At 38.8% G+C, this 18,390-nt stretch overlaps 1 protein-coding gene across 1 annotated transcript in view; it reads left to right on the top strand.

The window, feature by feature from the left end:
- UNC13B (unc-13 homolog B) overlaps window positions 1–18,390 on the top strand; it is a 353,350-nt gene that overhangs the window by 159,936 nt on the left and 175,024 nt on the right. The window contains exon 7 of the mRNA XM_044002642.1: window positions 658–715. Coding sequence (XP_043858577.1) covers window positions 658–715 — 58 coding nt within the window. The remainder of the gene's footprint in view (window positions 1–657; window positions 716–18,390) is intronic.

Below are 18,390 nucleotides of genomic sequence, written 5' to 3'. Positions count from 1 at the left end.
GAGTTTACCTTACCTTTCCACTCAGATCTATAAAGCTCCCTGCTGCCAGGGGCCTTCTCTTAAACTCCTCTGTAGAGCAGTACCTATGACAGGACTGGGGCAAAGAAGGTACTCAGAGAAAGCTTATGGAATGACTGTTATGTGATAAGAGGCTGTCAGATTGATTCCTCAACAATAGCTGCCTGGTTAATGTCCAGTTCTTTATGCTTAGAAGACATCTGAGCCCAGCTTGCTCCAGAAATAGCCTTTAGCTGGGTACCTGCTGAATCATCCAAGGGAAAATGGGTGGTCACTTGTTTTTCTTGCATTGTATCTCCAAGAGGAGTCTCACAGTACCTCTGGGAACCTCTCAGTTTGGTAGAAAACTGTGCTGTCCACACTGAGGTCCTGCTGTACTTGGACAGTTTGAGAAGAGAACCTTGTCACCGGAATGTGTCAGTTTGCTAGGGCACACAGGCAAGGAAGAAAACTGACTGTTCTTTGTGAGAAAAGATGTTCTCCCTCAGAGGGGAAGTACATTCATGGGACATTTTGTTTCAATTCAATGCTAGACTGTGACTTAAGTGAATACTTAATAAGTAGCTATGATTTCTTTTTGCCTATCATGTTAGGCCTCTTATGTGTTGTTGGTTTTTTTTTTTCTCCCTCTGCCTCTAGTATTCCTTTCAAGAAGAAAGCCAGAAGAAGCTATTGCCCATTGCTGCCACCCAGTGTTGTAAGTGAGAAATCCTCTTTTCTCTTAAACTGTATGTAATTTCTTCCTATCCTTTATTTCACTTCCTTGGCTCTCTGAAAGGAACAATTTACATTTGTTAGGAGGGCTTGGGGTGGAGAGTAGACCAGCAGAAATTTCAGTTTGCACAGTCATGCCCACCTTTTGGCATTGGTATCTCTGGGAGAACAGGTTATTAGCCAGGAAATAATAATCCTGCAGGGAATGGTTGCATCCTTTTAGGTCTATGACAAAGGAAAACGCTGACTTGAAAGCTTTGTTAAGCTGGAGGTCAAGCTAAAGTTGCCCTCAGTCTGACTGTTCTTTCTCCTGTTCTGCTCACTTCCCATAGCAGAGCTGTGTAATGGCCTGAGTAAAGGCTGATATAGATAGAGATATATATGAGCTTCTTGATTTTGCAGGGTTGGGGAGGGGACGAGCCAAATTACACTCAAAGCATGTTCTCTGCTAGGATGGTGATATAATTATAAGGAGGCTAGTTGGGAGACCTGAAAATGGTGGTGCTTTTGTGGCCATGGTGATGATAAAGGTATTGGGATAGGTTAGGCAGGTGATATTTTTTTTAAAAGGGATACTATGAAAAGCTTTGCCCTTGGTGAATAATTACCACATGCAGGACTCAGGCAGTCCTTCTGTTTCTTTTGAATGGGTAGAGGTAGCTCCTCCTCATCCCTTCACTGAACTCTTTTTCTAGGAAGGGTTTTGCATTATTCTTTGGTAAGGATAAGAGTCTCAGGACTGGAAGGGACCTCGGATGTAATTTAGTTCTATGGCAATGGAATATGTCTTAGGTTGTCAATTGCTCATTTTCTCTGGCTTTGTTAGTAGGGCATGCTTTATTAGGAAGGGAGTGGTACTGAGAAACCAAACCAAAGGCATCGATAAGCCAGTAAAAAAGTCATTTGGTTCACCCCACCGTTGATTAAGATTCCCTTCACTATAAGTCAGTTCAGTTCATTAAGCATATAAAAGGCAACTATAATGTGCCAGGCATTAATGATTCAAGGACAATAATAATACTGATATTAGCTGGCATTTATGTAGTGCTTTAAGCTTTGTTACACACTTTACAAATAAATATTATCTCATTTTATCCTCATGACAACTTGTGAGGTATTTATTATAGCTTTTTTCCAGATGAGGAAACTTGAAGCAGACAGAGGTTAAGTGATTTGCCCATAATCACACAGTTAACAAGTGTCTAAAGTCTGATTTAAACTTAGGTCTTCCCGACTCCAGGTCCAGTGCCCTGTCCACTGTGCCACCTATATACTATCTCATGTCTCAACATTCCCTGTTCTTGAGGATTTTACATTCTCTCGGATGAAAACAACAGGTACATAGAAAACTAAATATGAAATGTATATAAAGTAATAGACATTTGGGGATAGGTCAAATGTGTGGGGCAGTTTGCTAACAACAGAGTGAGGATTCCTGTGGGCACAATGGAAGGGCAGTAGGATCAGGACACAGGAAAGGATGCAGCTGGCATTGATTGATGTAAAGAAGTGGGGAGTAGGTGCTAAGGAAGAGAGCTCAGTGATCTTCCATTATACTTTGGAGTATCCTGTATATCCATTATACTTTGGAGTTATTTTGACATAAAACAATGGAATGAAATTAAAAAAAACCAAACAACTTAGTTACTATCTTTTTTCTTTATATTGGCCCCCTTCCCAGAAAATCATCTCTTATAACAAGGGAAAAACAGTCAACAAAACTAACCAAATTATTGGGGAAAAACTGACATTATAGACAATGTTTTATTCTGCTTGTCTCCCATCTCTAAACAACTGAGGGAAGGGGACTTTTCATATTTATTCTCTAGGGTCAAGTTTGGTCATTATAATTTTGTAGCATTCAGTTTTGATTATTTTTCCCTTTATATGATTATAGCCACTGTGTATATTATTTTTCTTATTATTTTTTACTTCATTTGCATAATTTCTTATAAGTGGAATGGAATTTAATAGAAATAAATGTAAAGACTCGTACCTGGATTCAAGGAACCAATCATACAGGTATGAAGGGACAATATGGAGGTGTGGTTAGTTGATGCTTCATACTTAGGGAAGCTTAGTCTGAGCCAGTATTGTGTCATAGATATCCAAATAGCTCCTGCCATCTTTGGCTGCAGTAAGAGCGGCGTGATATCCACACCAAGGCAGATAAATCTCACTGTATTCTTTTCTCGTTGGGCTACATCTGGAGTATTGTGTTCAATAACAGCTTCCAGTTTTAGGCGCTACTTTTTTTTTTCCTTTTTATTTTATTATTTATTATTTATTTTTTAGCATTTTTTTTAATGTTGAGTTCCAAATTCTCTCCCTCCCTTCTGCCCACCCCTCCATGAGAAGGCAAGCAATGTGATATCAATTATATATGTGAAATCATGCAAAATATAGTTCCATATTAGCCATGTTGCAAAAAAAAAAAAAAGCAAGAAAAATAAAATAAAAACATTATGCTTCAGTCTGCATTCAGACTTCCTCATTTCTTTCCCTGGAAGTGGATAGCATTTTTCAGTGAGGGTTAAGTGACTTGCCCAGGGTCACACAGCTGGTAAGTGTCAAGTGTCTGAGGCTGGATTTGAACTCAGGTACTCCTGAATCCAGGGCCGTGCTTTATTCACTGCGCCACCTAGCCGCCCCGAGTTCTTTTTTTTTTAAAAAAAAGTATTTTATTATTTTCCGGTTGCACATAGAGACAGTTTTCAACATTTATTTATATAAGATTTCCAATTTCAAATTTTTCTCCCTCCCTCCCCGCCTCCCCCAGACAGCAAGCAATCTGATATAGGCCATATATATAACAACATTAAATATATTTCTGCATTAGTCATGCTATAAGAGAAGAATAAGAGCAAAAAGGAAAAACCCTGAAAAAGAAAAACAATAGCACCAAAACCAAAAGAAATAGTATGGTCCAATCAGTATCCATATTCCACACTTCCTTTTTTCTGGATTTGGAGAGCTCCTTCCATCATGAGTCCCTTGGAACTTTCTTGTACCATTGGATTGGTGAAAAGAATCTAGTCTATCACAGCTGATCAACACATAATGTTGATGATACTGTGTACAGTGTTCTTCTGGTTCTGCTCATCTCACTTATCATCAGTCATCATGAGTTCTTTAGAATTATCTTGGATCATTGGATTGATCATAGTAGCTAAGCCTTTCACAGCTGATCATTGTTACAATATTGCTGTTACTATGTACAATGTTCTCCTGGTTCTGCTCACTTCACTTTGCATCAGTTCACATAAATCTTCCTAGATTTTTCTGAAATGATCCCCCTCATCATTTCTTATAGTACAATAGTATTCCATCACAATCATATGCCACAGCTTGTTCAGCCACTCCCCAAATGATGGGTATCCCCTCAATTTCTAATTCTTTGCCACCACAAAAAGAGCTGCTATAAATATTTTTATATATGGGTCCTTTTCCTTTTCTTTCCTTTTAAAAAAATAATATTTCAAAAAAAAATAATATTTCCCCCAATTACAATGTAAAGACAATTTTTAACATTCATTTTTTATTTTTAAATTTTTTTCTGGTTGGAAAAATATCTTTATTTAAATATAATTGTTTTGGGGGGCAGCTAGGTAGTGCAGTAGATAAAGCACTGGCCCTGGATCCAAATCTGGCCTCAGACATTTGACACTTAGCTGTGTGACTCTGGGCATGTCACTTAACCCTCATTGCCCCGCCCCCCCAAATTGTTTTCGATTGTAATATTATATATTTTATTTTATGCATTTAAAACATTATTCAAAAAAAAACCCATTATTCCAAGAAAGAAAATTTGGAGATCACTGCCAAAAAAGTTCTTGACACAAAAAAATGTTAACCTCTGATTTAGAACTGTTTCAGAGTTTGTGGTTACCAGTATCACATAGGTATCACATAGACTGTCTTCATCCTCCTTCTATGACCAGTCCACCTCCTTGTCTTAATACATTTATTTTTAAAAAATTATTTTAATTTATTTAGAATTTTTTCCTGAGTTACATGTAAAAACAAATTTTAAAATTGATTTTTAAAACTTTGTGTTCCAAATTCTCTTCCTTCCTCCCTCAGGCAATTCAATGTAAATTATACATGTGCATTCATGCAAAACATTTCCATATTAGGCTGTGAAAGAAAACAAACAAAAAAAAATGATACCATCAGTTCTTTCTCTGTAGATGGATTGCGTTTTTATAAGTCCTTCAGAGTTGTCCTGGATCGTTGCATTGCTGAAAATAACCAAGTTATTCACAACAGATCATCTTACAATATTACTGTTATTTTGTATACAGTATATTTCACTTTTCATCAGCTCATGTATGCCTCCAGGCCTTTCTGATAGCATTCTGCTCATCATTTCCCACAGCAGAATAGTGTTCCATCCCAGTCTCATCCCACAATTTGTTCAGTCTTTCCCCAAGTGATGAGCATCACTCCAATTTTGAATTCAACTTTAAAAAAATATATATCTTTTAGGATACAAACCTAGTAGTGGTATTGCTAGGTCATAGAGTATGCATGGTTTTATAGCCCTTTGGCCATAGTTCCAAATTGCTCTACAGAATGTTTGAATCAGTTTACAAAAAAGTATATTAATGTCTCATTTTCCTCATATCCCCCACAACATTTGTCATTTTCCTTTGCTGTCATATTATCCAATCCAGTAGGTATGAGGTAGTACCCAGAATTGTTTTGACCTAAATCTTTCCAATCTATAATGAGTTAGAGCATTTTTTTTCATATGGCTATAGGTGGCTTTGATTATTTCATCTGAAAACTTCATATCTTTTGATCATCTATCAGCTGGGGAATGGCTCTTATTTTAACAAATTTGACTCAGTTATCTATGTGTTTGAAGACTGAGGCCTATCTCACAAACTTGCTTCAAAATTTTTTTTACAGTTACTATTATATTTCCCTCCATCCTATTCCCTCCCCATTGATATTTACTCTATTTTATATCTTCTTTCACCCCATCCCTCCTCAAAAGTGTTTTGCTTTTGACTTCCCCCTCCCCCAATCTGCCCTCCCTCCCTTCCTTCACCCTTCCCCCCTTATCCCCTTCCCCTTCCACTTTCCCACAAGGAAAGATATATTACTGTACCCAATTGGGTGTGTATGTTATTCCCTCTTTGAGCCAATTCTGATGGGAGTAGGGCTCATTCACTCACCTGTACCTCCCCATCTTCCCCTCCACTCCATAATATTTTTCTTGCTTCTTTTATGTGAGATACTTTACCCCATTCCTCCTCTCCCTTTCCCTTTCTCCTAGTACATTCCTCTCTCACCCCTTAATTTAAAAAAAAAAAAAAGATATCATCCTGGGGTAGCTAGATGGCACAGTGGGTAGAGCACCAGCACTGGATTCGAGAGGACCTGAGTTAAAATCTGGCCTCAGACACTTAACAATTATTAGCTGTGTGACCCTGGGCAAGTCACTTAACCCCAATTGCCTCACTGCCCCCCAAAAAAAGATATCATCCCTTCATATTCAACTCACACCTGTGCCCTCTGTCTAAATATACTCCATTCAACTGCCCTAATAATGAGAAAGTTCTTCCCATGTAGGAATGTAAACAGTTTAACCTTTTAACATCCCTCATGATTTCTTTTTCCTGTTTACCTTTTTATGCTTCTTTAGGGTCTTGTATTTGAAAGTCAAGTATTCTATTCAGCTCAGGTCTTTTCATCACGAATGCCTGAAATTCATTGAATTCCCATTTCCCCCCCTGAAAGATTATACTCAGTTTTTTGTTTGTTTTTTTGTGAGGCAATTGGGGTTAAGTGACTTACCCAGGGTCACACAGCTGGTAAGTGTTAAGTATCTGAGGCCGGATCTGAACTCAGGTGCTTCTGACTCCAGGGCTGGTGCTCTATCCACTGCACCACCTAGCTGCCCCATTATACTCAGTTTTGCTGGATAGGTGATTCTTTGTTGTAAGTCCAGTTCCTTTGCCCTCCAGAATATCATATTCCAAGCCCTCCAGTCCTTTAATGTATCCTGACGGTGGCTCCATCATACTTGAATTGTTTCTTTCTGGATGCTTGTAATATTTTTTCCTTGACCTTGGAGTTCTGGAATTTGGCTATAATTTTCCTGGAAGTTTTCCATTTGGGATCTCTTTCAGGAGGTGATCGATGGGTTCTTTCAATTTCTATTTAGCTTTCTGCTTCTAGAATATCAGGGCAATTTTCCCTGACTATTTCTTGGAAGATAATATCTAAGCTCTTTTTCTTTATCATGGTTTTCAGGTAGTCCAGTAATTTTCAGATTATCTCTCCTGGGTCTATTTTCTAGGTCAGTTGTTTTTCCAAGGAGATATTTCACACTGCCCTCTATTTTTTCATGATTTTGGTTTTGCTTTATTGGGTCTTGATTTCTCATAAAGTCATTATCTTCCATTTGCTCAATCCTAATTTTTAAGCAATGATTTTCTTCAGAGAGCTTTTGTACCTCCTTTTCCATTTGGCCAATTTGGCTTTTCAAATTGTTGGCTTTTTTTTCATGACTTCCCTGCATCTCTCTCATTTCTCTTTCTATTTTTTCCTCTACCTCTCTTTATTTTTTTTTCCTTTTTCTTTCTCTCTCTCTCTCTTTTTTTTTTGGCGGGGCAGTGAGGGTTAAGTGACTTGTCCAGGGTCACACAGCTAATAAGTGTCAAGTGTCTGAGGCCAGATTTGAACTCAGGTCCACCTGAATCCAAGGCTGGTGCTTTATCCACTGTGCCACCTAGCTGCCCCCTCTTACTTTATTTTCAAAGTCCTTTTTGAGCTCTTCTGTGCCCTGAGACCAATTTATATTTTTCTTGGAAGCTTTGTATGTGGGAGACCTGACCTTGCTGTCCTCTTCTGAGGCTGTACCTCGATTTTCCTTGTCCCTGTAGAAACTTTCTAGGGTCAGCATTGTTTTCTGTCTGCTCATTTTCCTAGCCTATTTCATGACTTTTAACTCCTTCTTAAAATGGGAAACTGCTTCTAGGACACACTGTCCCAAGCTTCAGGGATTCCAAGGTGGTATGATTTAAGGAGAGGCATGTTTACCACATCCCTCCCTGTGCTCTGGTCTGTAAGCAACCACAGGCCTGCTTGCCCTTTAACCTGAAACAGAACACTGCTCTACTGTGTCTGCAAGCTCCAGCATACCTGTGCCCCTCCCCCACCTGGACCACCACTCAAGACTGCTTCTGGGACCCAAGCATGAGCAAAACATCAGAGTCCTGCCTCAGTGCCAGCAGAGACCCCTATAATCTCCCCCGGCCAACTGTTCAACCCCCTCACCGTTCATGAGCTGAGTTCCAGAAGTAGTGACTGCCACAGCTGATTCCAAGGCTCCTGACGTCTGTTTCTCTGGGGTGGCCTGTATGGGCCTGTACTCTACTTGTACCCCAGTACAACAGACCTTTACTGCCAACCTTCCAAGCTGTCTTTGGCTGGGAAATTATGTCACTCTGTCTTTTTGTGGGTTCTGCTGCCCCAGGAATTGTCCTATGGCATTATTTGAAGGTATTTGGAGGGGTTCTGGGTAGAGCTCAGGGAAGTCACTGCCTTTCATCTACCATCTTGGCTCTGCCCTCTCTTCAACATTCATTTTTTTTTTTTAAATTTGAGTTCCAAATTTTCTTTCTCCCTCCCTGAGATAGTAAGCAGTTTGATATAGGTTATACATGTTCAGTCATGTAAAACATATTACCATATCATTCATGTTGTGAAAGAAGACTCAGACCCAAAGGGGAAAAAGAAACCATAAAAAAATAAAACAGTATGCTTCAGTCTGCATTTAGGATCCATCAGTTCTTTCTCTGCATACAGGGGTGATATTTTTCATCATGAGTCCTTTAGAATTATGTCACTGAGAATAGCTAAGTCATTCATTGCTGATAATCATCAAGTATTGCTATTCTTGTGCACAGTGTTTTCCTGGTTCTTCTTACTTCAGTTTGTATAAGTCTTACTTCAGTTCATATAAGTCTTTCCAGGTTTTTTTCAAAACAGCCTGCTCATTATTTCTTATAGCACAGTAATATTCCATCACAATCATATACCATAACTTGTTCAGCCATTCCCCAATTGATGGGCATTCCCTTAATTTCCAATTATTAGCTACCACAAAAAGAGCTGCTATAAATATTTTTATATAAATAGGTCCTCCCCTCCATTTAGACCTAGTGGTAGTGTTTGCTGCATTAAGGGCTATGCTCAATTTTACATTGGGCATAGTTCCAAATTGCTCTCCAGAATGGTTGGATTACTTCACAACTCCACCAACAGTGAATTAGTGTTCCAATTCTCTCACCTCCCCTCCAACATTTATTATTTTCCTTTTTTGTCACGTTACCCAATTGGATAGGTGTGAGGTGGTACCTCAGAGTTGTTTTAACTTGCATTTGTCTAATCAATAGCGATTTAGAGCATTTTTTCATATGATTATAGTTTGATTTCTTCTTCTGAAAACTTCCTATTCATATCCTTTAACCAATTATCAATTGGGGAAAGGCTTAATTTCATTAATTAATTAATTTTTACAATTTTTTTTCATTTTCTATATATTTGAGAAAAGAGGTACCACATTTAAAGAAGGACATTTACGGAGTTGACTGTGTCCAGAAGCAAAACACCTAGGGATAGCAGAGGATCTGAAAATAGTACCTTAATGTTGATATTTGGTTTTTTGAATTGTTGAAATTTGACTCTTTCGAGGAATGTCCTAGTTAAAGGAACTAGAAACATTTAATCTCAAGAAGATAAGACAGGCGGGCAGCTAGGTGGCACAGTGAATAAAGCACTGGCCCTGGATTCAGGAGGACCTGAGTTCAAATCCGGCCTCAGACACTTGACTAGCTGTGTGACCCTGGGCAAGTCACTTAATCCTCATTGCCCTGCCCCCCCAAAATTGCACTCAAGAAGATAAGACAAGACTTGGGGATGTGGCTAGAGAATATTAATGGCAATTTTCCAAAAATTTAAGAGGTTGTCACCTCGAAGAGAGAACAGACTTATTTTCCCAAAGGCCAAAATAATAATAGGTATAGGGACTTGTGATTTCTTTTGTAGAGGAAACTCCTGGATGAAGGAACTTCCTTTGCCAATTCTCTTCTCAACCTATATTCTTAGAGAGCTGTTTCTTTATATTCAAGAAAACATTAATAGTCTAAGAAAATATGATGATGTATTATCAATAACCTTGACCTGAGGTGCAGGGAAGATTTAATTGGTTATACATCTTGTATAACTTGTATCTTGACATAAAATAATGGAATTTTGCTAAGTGCCAATTTTTAAAATTAAAGTCAGCAGAAAAGTGGGAGGGAGGGGAGGAGGGGGAGGAGGAGGTGAAGGAAGAGGAGGAGGAGGCGGAAGAGGAAGAGTGGGGCCAACAAGACTTGAAGATTTTCCTATAAGCCTTTTGCAATGGAAGTGGAAAAACATGGCTTTATACTTCACCTAGATCAGGAAATATGAGCAGAGGAATCTGTTGGATTGATTTGTAAGAGTATGGGCTCTATTTTGTGCTTCTACCTGAGCTGATCATTAGTTATATCTGCTGCAAGCACAAGCTGGGGTCTGTTGCTGAGAGGACAACTATGGTAACACCATCCCTTGCAGCTCAAAAAGATAGCATCCATAGCCAGATAAGGGAATTACAATAATCAAGCCAATGAACTCTGAAATTTCTGCCTTTTGATCCTCTTAGCAATGATTTTTCTGTTGTCAGTGTATTTCTTCTCTCAGTCCAGGGTCACATAGCAAATGTGTGCCATAGGTGGAACTTGAACCTAGGTTTTCCTGGCTTTGAGGTCAGCTCTCTCTGCCATGCCATCTTTAAATAATGATGATGATGATAAATAGCAACAACATCTCATATTTCTAGAGTGCTTTACCATTTGAAAAGCACTTTTTTCACATCAGCTGTGTGAGGTAGGTAGTAAAATATCTAGGAAGGTAGAAGTTACAGGAAGGCAGACTTTGCCTCACCATAAGAAAGAATTTTTCTATCAATGAGAGCTGATGGAAGTTTTTCAGCAGGCAAAATGCTGGTTTCCAGATATCATTCAGCTCAGGTAGCAGGGGCACAATTGGAGAACCAGTTCATTTTTCTGATCCAGTCATGAGAAGAGAGTTGCTAAATCTACAAGGATGAGAGACAAGCTCAAGAAGGGTAATTTGGTTAGCTGATCGAGATCAAGCACAAAACAAACTGATAGGGATGGGGGTGTCCACAATTGAGAATTTGTTGTCATTCAGTCATGTCCAATTCTTGATAAAGATACTAAAGTGGTTTACCATGTCCTCCAGTGTGTCCCCATTTTACAGATCATAAACTGAGGTAAATAGGGGTTAGGTAACTTGCCCATGGTCATACAGCTAGTGTCTAAGACTGGATTTGAATCCAGATCTTTCTGACTCCATGTTAGTGCTCTATCTACTGCACCACCCAGCTGCCCCACAATTGAGAATAATGAGGGCATATTGATATTGATAGTATCCTTATGGCTGCAGACCTTTCGAAGGTGCTAAGAGGTTTTTTTGGTCCTGATCTTCCTTGTACTTATGGGAGTTGGACCCTAATACCCAGCTGAGTTGTGACACTACCAATGGAATTTGATTAAGGAAAAGGCTCTTGGGAATGGTTGTTGAGGTACTGGCTTACATTCACCTTACAGAGATCTTTTCAGGTGTGGTGTGGTTTAAAAAGGGGAGGGTAGCAAATGAACAATCCTGGAAATGATTTTTTCCCTTTCCTTCTTTCAAGGGAAATCCCCTTTGGAAATGATCTTGTTTAGTTAGAACAGATGGAGATTGGGTGATATGTGTTTGTCAGTGACATCAGCACTGAGGGGAGGAGTCAGTTTAAACATTGGCCTCAGTCCTTGTTTAAACTTAAAAATAGCACTTTGTATCTCACTTTCTACTGGTTCTTTCATCTGTAGCCATGTTGGGTGTGGCTTAGATGTTTGTTTTTTTCTTAATGATATCACTGCTGTCTATACATTAGTTCCCGACAATCCATGTTTGCACATACTCATTTTTAATGAGGCCACAAATGATATAGGCTCCAGAGCTAGACTAAATCTTAGAGGTAATTTTATTCAACCCTCTCATTTGCAGAGGAAGAAACAGTCCTTAAAAGGCTAAATGACTTGTCCATGGTTATAGAGGTAGTTAAGCAGCAAAGCTGGGCTTTTAACTCTGGTTCTCTCACTGGAAGTACAGCACATTTTCCATTATATACAACACTCTTTTCTCCTTCCACCACCTTCAAGGACTGCTCCCAGACGCCTCCTTTAGGATTATAAGTCCTTTACGAAGACAGCAACTATCCTACAAACAGCTTTGAGCATAGATAAAGATGGTGGGGTGATATATTTGTGTGATGTCTTCCTCTTTTTATCCCTCTCTCATTACCTCCCTTTATTTATTTATTTATTTATTTGTTTGTTTGTTTATTTATTCATTTATTTTTGCAGGGCAATGGGGGTTAAGTGACTTGCCCAGGGTCACACAGCTAGTAAGTGTCAAGTGTCTGACGCCGGATTTGAACTCAGGTACTCCTGAATCCAGGGCTGGTACTTTATCCACTGCGCCATCTAGCCACCCCACCTCCCTCTATTTTTGACCCCAAATCATTCTGTTTTTTCTCTATCAAAAAACAGATTTAGCTTCCAAGGGTCCCTGTTGTATAATGCTGTGAAAGGACCACTGTATAGTTCTGTTTAAGTTTGTACCATTAGCTAGGAAATCCAAACTCGCTAACATATAAATTAGCTGATGAGTCACAATTCAGAGCTCCAAGATTCTCTACCAGATAGGCATAGGCACAGAAGTGCTGGTGTGTGGTATTCAAGGTTCACTGTGACTGCTTTGCCCTATATTCTAGCTAGCCCCTTGCTATTGGTCTAATGTAATTCTAACCTTTCTATAGGGTCAAGAAGGAAAAACATTCTCTCCATGTGTTCCAGGCAGAAGAGACAAATAAAATCTGAAATAAACTTATATTTTCTTTAGTCAGGTGCACTCTGTTGAAAAAAAAAAAGGTCGAAGTAAAATGAGAACCTTAGCTTTATTCCCATTTCTTCCATCTCCTTGCTACCTAACCATTCTTTGACCTACAACAATCTAATTTCTGTCCCTACCACTCTTCTGAAACTGCTCTCTGCAAGGTTATTAATTACTTTCTAATCACCAAATCCAATGGCCTTTTCTTAATCTTCATCCTTCTTGACCCACTCCCTACAGCATTTGACACTGTGAACTCTTTAAAACTTGCTTAGGTTTTCATGAATACTGAAGATCTCTGGTTCTCTATCAACATCTTTGACTCTTACTTCTCTTTCCTTCACAGCCTTTATTTTCCCCTCTAGCAAATGTGGCTATTCCCTATGGTTCAGATAGCCACCAGTCAATCAACAAACATTTTATTAAATGCCTACTCTGTGTCAGGCATTTTGTTAAGGACACTAAGACAAAACCAAAATATTTCCTGGGGCAAGTCACTGCACTCCTTTATATAATTCATTGTTGGACTAGGAGATTGTTTTGTTCATCCTTTTTAAAAAAAATTTGGGCGGAGCAATAGGGTTAAGTGACTTGCCCAGGGTCACACAGCTAGTAAGTGTCAAGTGTCTGAGATCAGATTTGAACTCAGGTCCTCTTGAATCCAGGGTCAATGCTTTATCCACTGCACCACCCATCTGCCCCTTGTTTGCTTGGTTTTGTTCATCCTTTCTTTTTTTTTACTAGGAGATTGTTGGCGGGGGTGAACTAGGAGATTTTTAAGATCTCTTCAAACTCTAATAATCTGTTTCTATGCTTAGGATTGTCAACTCCCTGCTAGATATTTCTCCTTGGACATTTCAGCATTGATTCTAATGTAACATATCTAAAACAGAATTCATCTTCTCCCTCTAAAACACGCTTTTTCCTCTAGACAGCTGAATTGCAATTAATGGTCAGTGGTATTTTCATTCTCTCAGTAACCCAGGCTCAAAACTAAGAGTGATGTTTGACTTCTCCATTTCTCGCTTCTCATATTCGTCACTCACTAAGTTGATTCTTTCCTCATAATGTGTCTCACATCTCTACCTTCCTTTGTATTTCTAATGCTATTGTTCTACTCTAGGATGATATCGCCTTACATTTGAACTTCTGCAATGGTCTTCCAACCCATCTTTCCTGCTTCCAGTAGCTCCTACATCTAAGGCAGCCTCTATATCACCACCTTTTTAATTTAACAAATAACTTATTGAATGTCTATTATGTACATCATACTATATACCGATATTCTACTTCTTAGTTCAAAAAGTTTCAGTGCTTTACTGTTATTTATAAAATAAAGTCCAAATTCCTTAGGCATACAAGACCTTCCATGAAATGGACATAATTTACCTTTTAATAAATCTCTATCCACTCCCCAAAACACCTTCTTCACTTAGATGAGCTTGTTCTATCCTTTTTTTTCCAGTTTCCTTTTCCTCTATCAGTTTTTATCTGATTCCTAACTCTTATTCAAAGCTAAACTCAGATGAACCTCTATGATGCATGTCTTTCCTGATTGCTTTAGCCAGTCTGGGGATATAAATCTTTGACTTCCTACAGCACTCATGTGGCACTTACATGTTTCCTTCTTTTCTTATTTCTATTTTTATTTATATGTCATGTCCCAACTGGACTGTAAGCTCCTTGAGGTCATATCCTGTGGCTTAGAATTTTGGGCCTTCTACTATATATAGTATCATTTGCATAGTTTATTGATAGAAATGAGAGCCATAACTCCATGTTGAGCGGGCAAGAGGTATTCATGCTCATAGTGATTATGAAAGATTGGTATAGATTGTGATGAGATAATTCTGCTATTAGATCTTCTTATATGCTTTTTGTAGTATTTAACCCATGGCAATGTATTTTCAGGATTAGTATTCCTGAGGAGGTTAGCGATCTCAATCTGTGGTTGTGTTTTATCTTTGGTTCTCATTCCTCCTCTGTGACCTCCCCCTTGGCCCCCTTTATGCTTCATCTTGCCCTCATATCACTGTCCCAGAAAGCCAACTCCCTGCTCTCCTTTTCTTTATAGCATCAAAAAGGCTTTGATCAAGCACCTCTCTGGACTTGATGCTTTGATTGGCACTGAATATAGTCAGTTACATCCAGGAATTTGCAGTTTTTGAGGAGACAAACCTGATACAGTCAGACTTAAAAGGTTATATAGACAGTTAAATAAATCCTGCGTCAGAATTGAAATGAAATTATTTCTATTATGTACAGTTAGCAGATAAGGACATTTTGGAGGATGAAGAAAGGAGTCATAGGAGTTGTACAATGAGACAAAATGGAATTAGAGAATTGGCTCTAGTTCATGGTGCCAGGGGTGGGGACATCATTCTTAGAAATGATTTTTTTGAAACTACTTGAATGGAGGAAAGAAAGGGAAGCATAGGGAAGGTTCAAAGATGGAGGATGTTTGGATGAAGCTGATGTGATTGGGGGGAGAGTGTGCTGCTAAGAGACCTCTAGGGAAGAGGTAAGGGTGTGGGTAGTAATCTATTTGGGAAATAATAATTCTACTTGAATGAATGAATAAAGCTATATTTAGTACTTACTAAGTACTGTGCTAAGTTCTGGGGATACAAATGCAAACGACAGACAATCCTTACCTTCTAATAGGGGAGACAATATTGTTATTACTACTAATAATAAATATTATAGCACTGTAAGATTTGCAAAGAGCTTTACATATTTGCTCCATTACAACAATCCTGGGAAATAAGTACTATTATTCTTCCCATTTTAGGGTTGAGAAAATTAAGACTGAGAGGTTAAGTGAGCTTGCCCATAGTCACACATTAAGTATATGAGTTAGTTTATGAACTCAAGCTTTCCCAGTTCCAAGTCCAACGCTCTCTCCTTTGTGTAACATACTCACCTTATAGGGTTCCTCATAATGACCAGGGAAGGGTGAAGTCACAGAGATGGTGAGTGAACCCCAAGGGTAAACAATTGGCACTTTCATTTCAGAAATAGTAGTAACTCTTTCTGCCTGGCTCTCGATCACCTAGAGGTAAAATGAGCTTAGTTTCTAGGGCTCGCCCTATTGCCTTTTCTCTATAGCTTCAAATAGATTGATGTTCCCACCCTCCATCCCTGACATCTCCTTTTTTAGCCAATGGTCAAATCTTAGTTTCAATGAAGACATGCATGTGCTCCAGGTGGCTTTTTTTTTTTTTTTTTTTACAATTTTTGTTACAATTAGAGGTTTGGCCAAGGTTTATTTTACCTTTTTTTTTTTTTTTTTTGCAGGCAATGGGGGTTAAGTGCCTTGCCCAGGGTCACACAGCTAGTAAGTATCAAGTGTCTGAGGCTGGATTTGAACTCAGGTACTCCTGAATCCAGGGCTGGTGCTTTAACCACTGTGCCATCTAGCTGCCCCCTACTTTATTTTTTAAAGTAGGTATGGTCAGGCAAAGACTTGATGCACATTGTTAACTTTTCCAGCATCTGCCAGAGTCATGGGAATTCAGGGTAAGGACTGAGGCCAGAAAGTGCCGCAATGTTTTTTACTGGAATTTTAGCAAATATATTTTGGCCCTGTATTGGATCTTTTGGAATTTGTAGCTCTAACCTAGTTGAGGTTGTTTTCATGGATTTTGTCAACTCTCCAAATCTGGTAGATTAGCTCTGCTGCTCAGGGCTTTCAGGAGAAAAAAGCACAGGGGTGCTTTCTGAGAAACTTCTTCCTTAGCGGATGAGTTCTTCCTGAGAGCCTGGCAGGTGGTGTGTTATTGTCTTCTCATCAACCAGGCTGTGAAGCTTGCAGAGATGCCAGAGGGCTGACAAAAGTCTGCTCTGTTCTCCTCCTTCAAAGCCTTGAGTTTTATTGTTGCTCTTGAACAATTTGTCAAATCAAATGTCAGATTCCATCAGTTGGGTTAGTAGGTGATGTTGCACATTTCCTCAAATTGCTCCTGGCCATGACGAGTTCCATCATAATCAGCAAGTCCCTTGCCCCTTTTCATCCTGCCAACCACATCCACCTCTAAGACATATCTGGCCAAGGGCAGAGGTTTCCTTCCATGCAAGTAATTTTGCCCATTTTTTTTTTTAAAGAAAAGCAGTTATTTTTCAGAAGAGCTATTACCATTTCTGTCTTGAACTGGGTACCTGGAATTTCTTGATTTTTTTTAGGGATTTGGAAGACAAGGAAAATCTAGATGGAAATCTAGGCTTTTGTTTTAAAAATCCACACATCCTCTCATATATCACTTTAGTTATTAATTTTGACCTTTAAATCAAGCCTATCATTGACCAAGAAGACTAACAAGTAAGAAAATTGAGTGATTTGAGTTTCCATTTCTTTTATTTCGTTGGTCCATCCTTTGGTAGAGATGAAATACACATTGAATGATCAAAAGACAGGTAGTAAAAGGGAGGAGATAAAACAGAGAAATCTGGATAGAATCCATAAACTGGGGGGGCAGCTAGGTGGTGCAGTGAATAAAGCACTGGCCCCGGATTCAGGTGGTGCAGTGGATAAAGCACTGGTACCTGGGTTCAAATCCGGCCTCAGACACTTGACACTGTGTGACCCTGGGCAAGTCACTTAACCCCCATGGCCCTGCAAAAAAAAAAAAAATAGAATCCATAAACTAGATCTCCTCCTGAATAGTTGAAAACCTGCTGCAATTGAATAAAAATTCTTTTTTTGGCTGGTTGAAATGATAGTTTTAGTATTTGAGCTATTTGTCACAATGAACTCATCTTTCTTAATTAAATACCTTCAAGTTAAATAATCCCAGTTACTTTCTTTTTTTCCTTCAATTTTCTAGCCATCTGATCTTTTTCATTGTTTTTGTTGGGATCTGTTCCACATTCTTTGTGTTTGGAATTTTGGTATTTCAACTTAGACACTGGGCTCTTGTTATCAAATACTAATTAATTTCTAGGGACCCAAGTTATTCAATATTCCAATTTTGGAAACTGTACAGCTACTAACACTGTACTTTTCTTGTGACACATGTACTATGAGCTTCTAACCCTTGCTTTATTAAATTTTTTTTGGAAAGCCTGCAAGTATTATTGTAATTGGTGACATAAAATCATCAATGACCTCAGTTTTCATTTGGTTCTAATAAACCTACAGTGCTACTCAAACATTTCTACAATTCTATAATAAAAGTAAGTTTTGTTATGTCTCCTAGGAATGAAAAGCTTGGCCTTAGCAATGTTGTAAGCTGAGATGTCTTGAAGGTGCTCTTATTTTGTCTGAAATTTTAATTTTATCTTTGGATCTGCCTCAAATCTCTCCTTCTTTAGTCTATCTTCTACTCAGCTCCCAAATAGATCTTTCTAACGTGCAGATCTGACCATATCACCCTCCCATCCCCATTCAATGAATTTCAGTGGTTCCCTATTACCTCCAGGATCAAATGTGATTTTGATTCTTCCCTCCCTTTCTAAATTTCTCCCCCCCTTTCTTCTTCCCTCCCTCTCTCTTTTCTTTCCTTCCCATTTAACTATTCATCCTGGGGCTCAATTCATGTTGTTAATTGAAACATAATTATGTTAGCTGAGGAGTGTAGTTGGCAGAAGCTGCTGGAAGGTGGCATTCTTTTTCTTCTGATGGGAAACTTTTCCATTTCTATGGAGCCTGTGGGT

The sequence above is a fragment of the Dromiciops gliroides genome, chromosome 1, assembly GCF_019393635.1.
Source record: "Dromiciops gliroides isolate mDroGli1 chromosome 1, mDroGli1.pri, whole genome shotgun sequence".
NCBI classification, from domain to species: Eukaryota; Metazoa; Chordata; class Mammalia; order Microbiotheria; family Microbiotheriidae; genus Dromiciops; species Dromiciops gliroides.
Note: the sequence above shows the minus strand (reverse complement) of the source record. Positions and strands in the feature narration are given on the sequence as shown.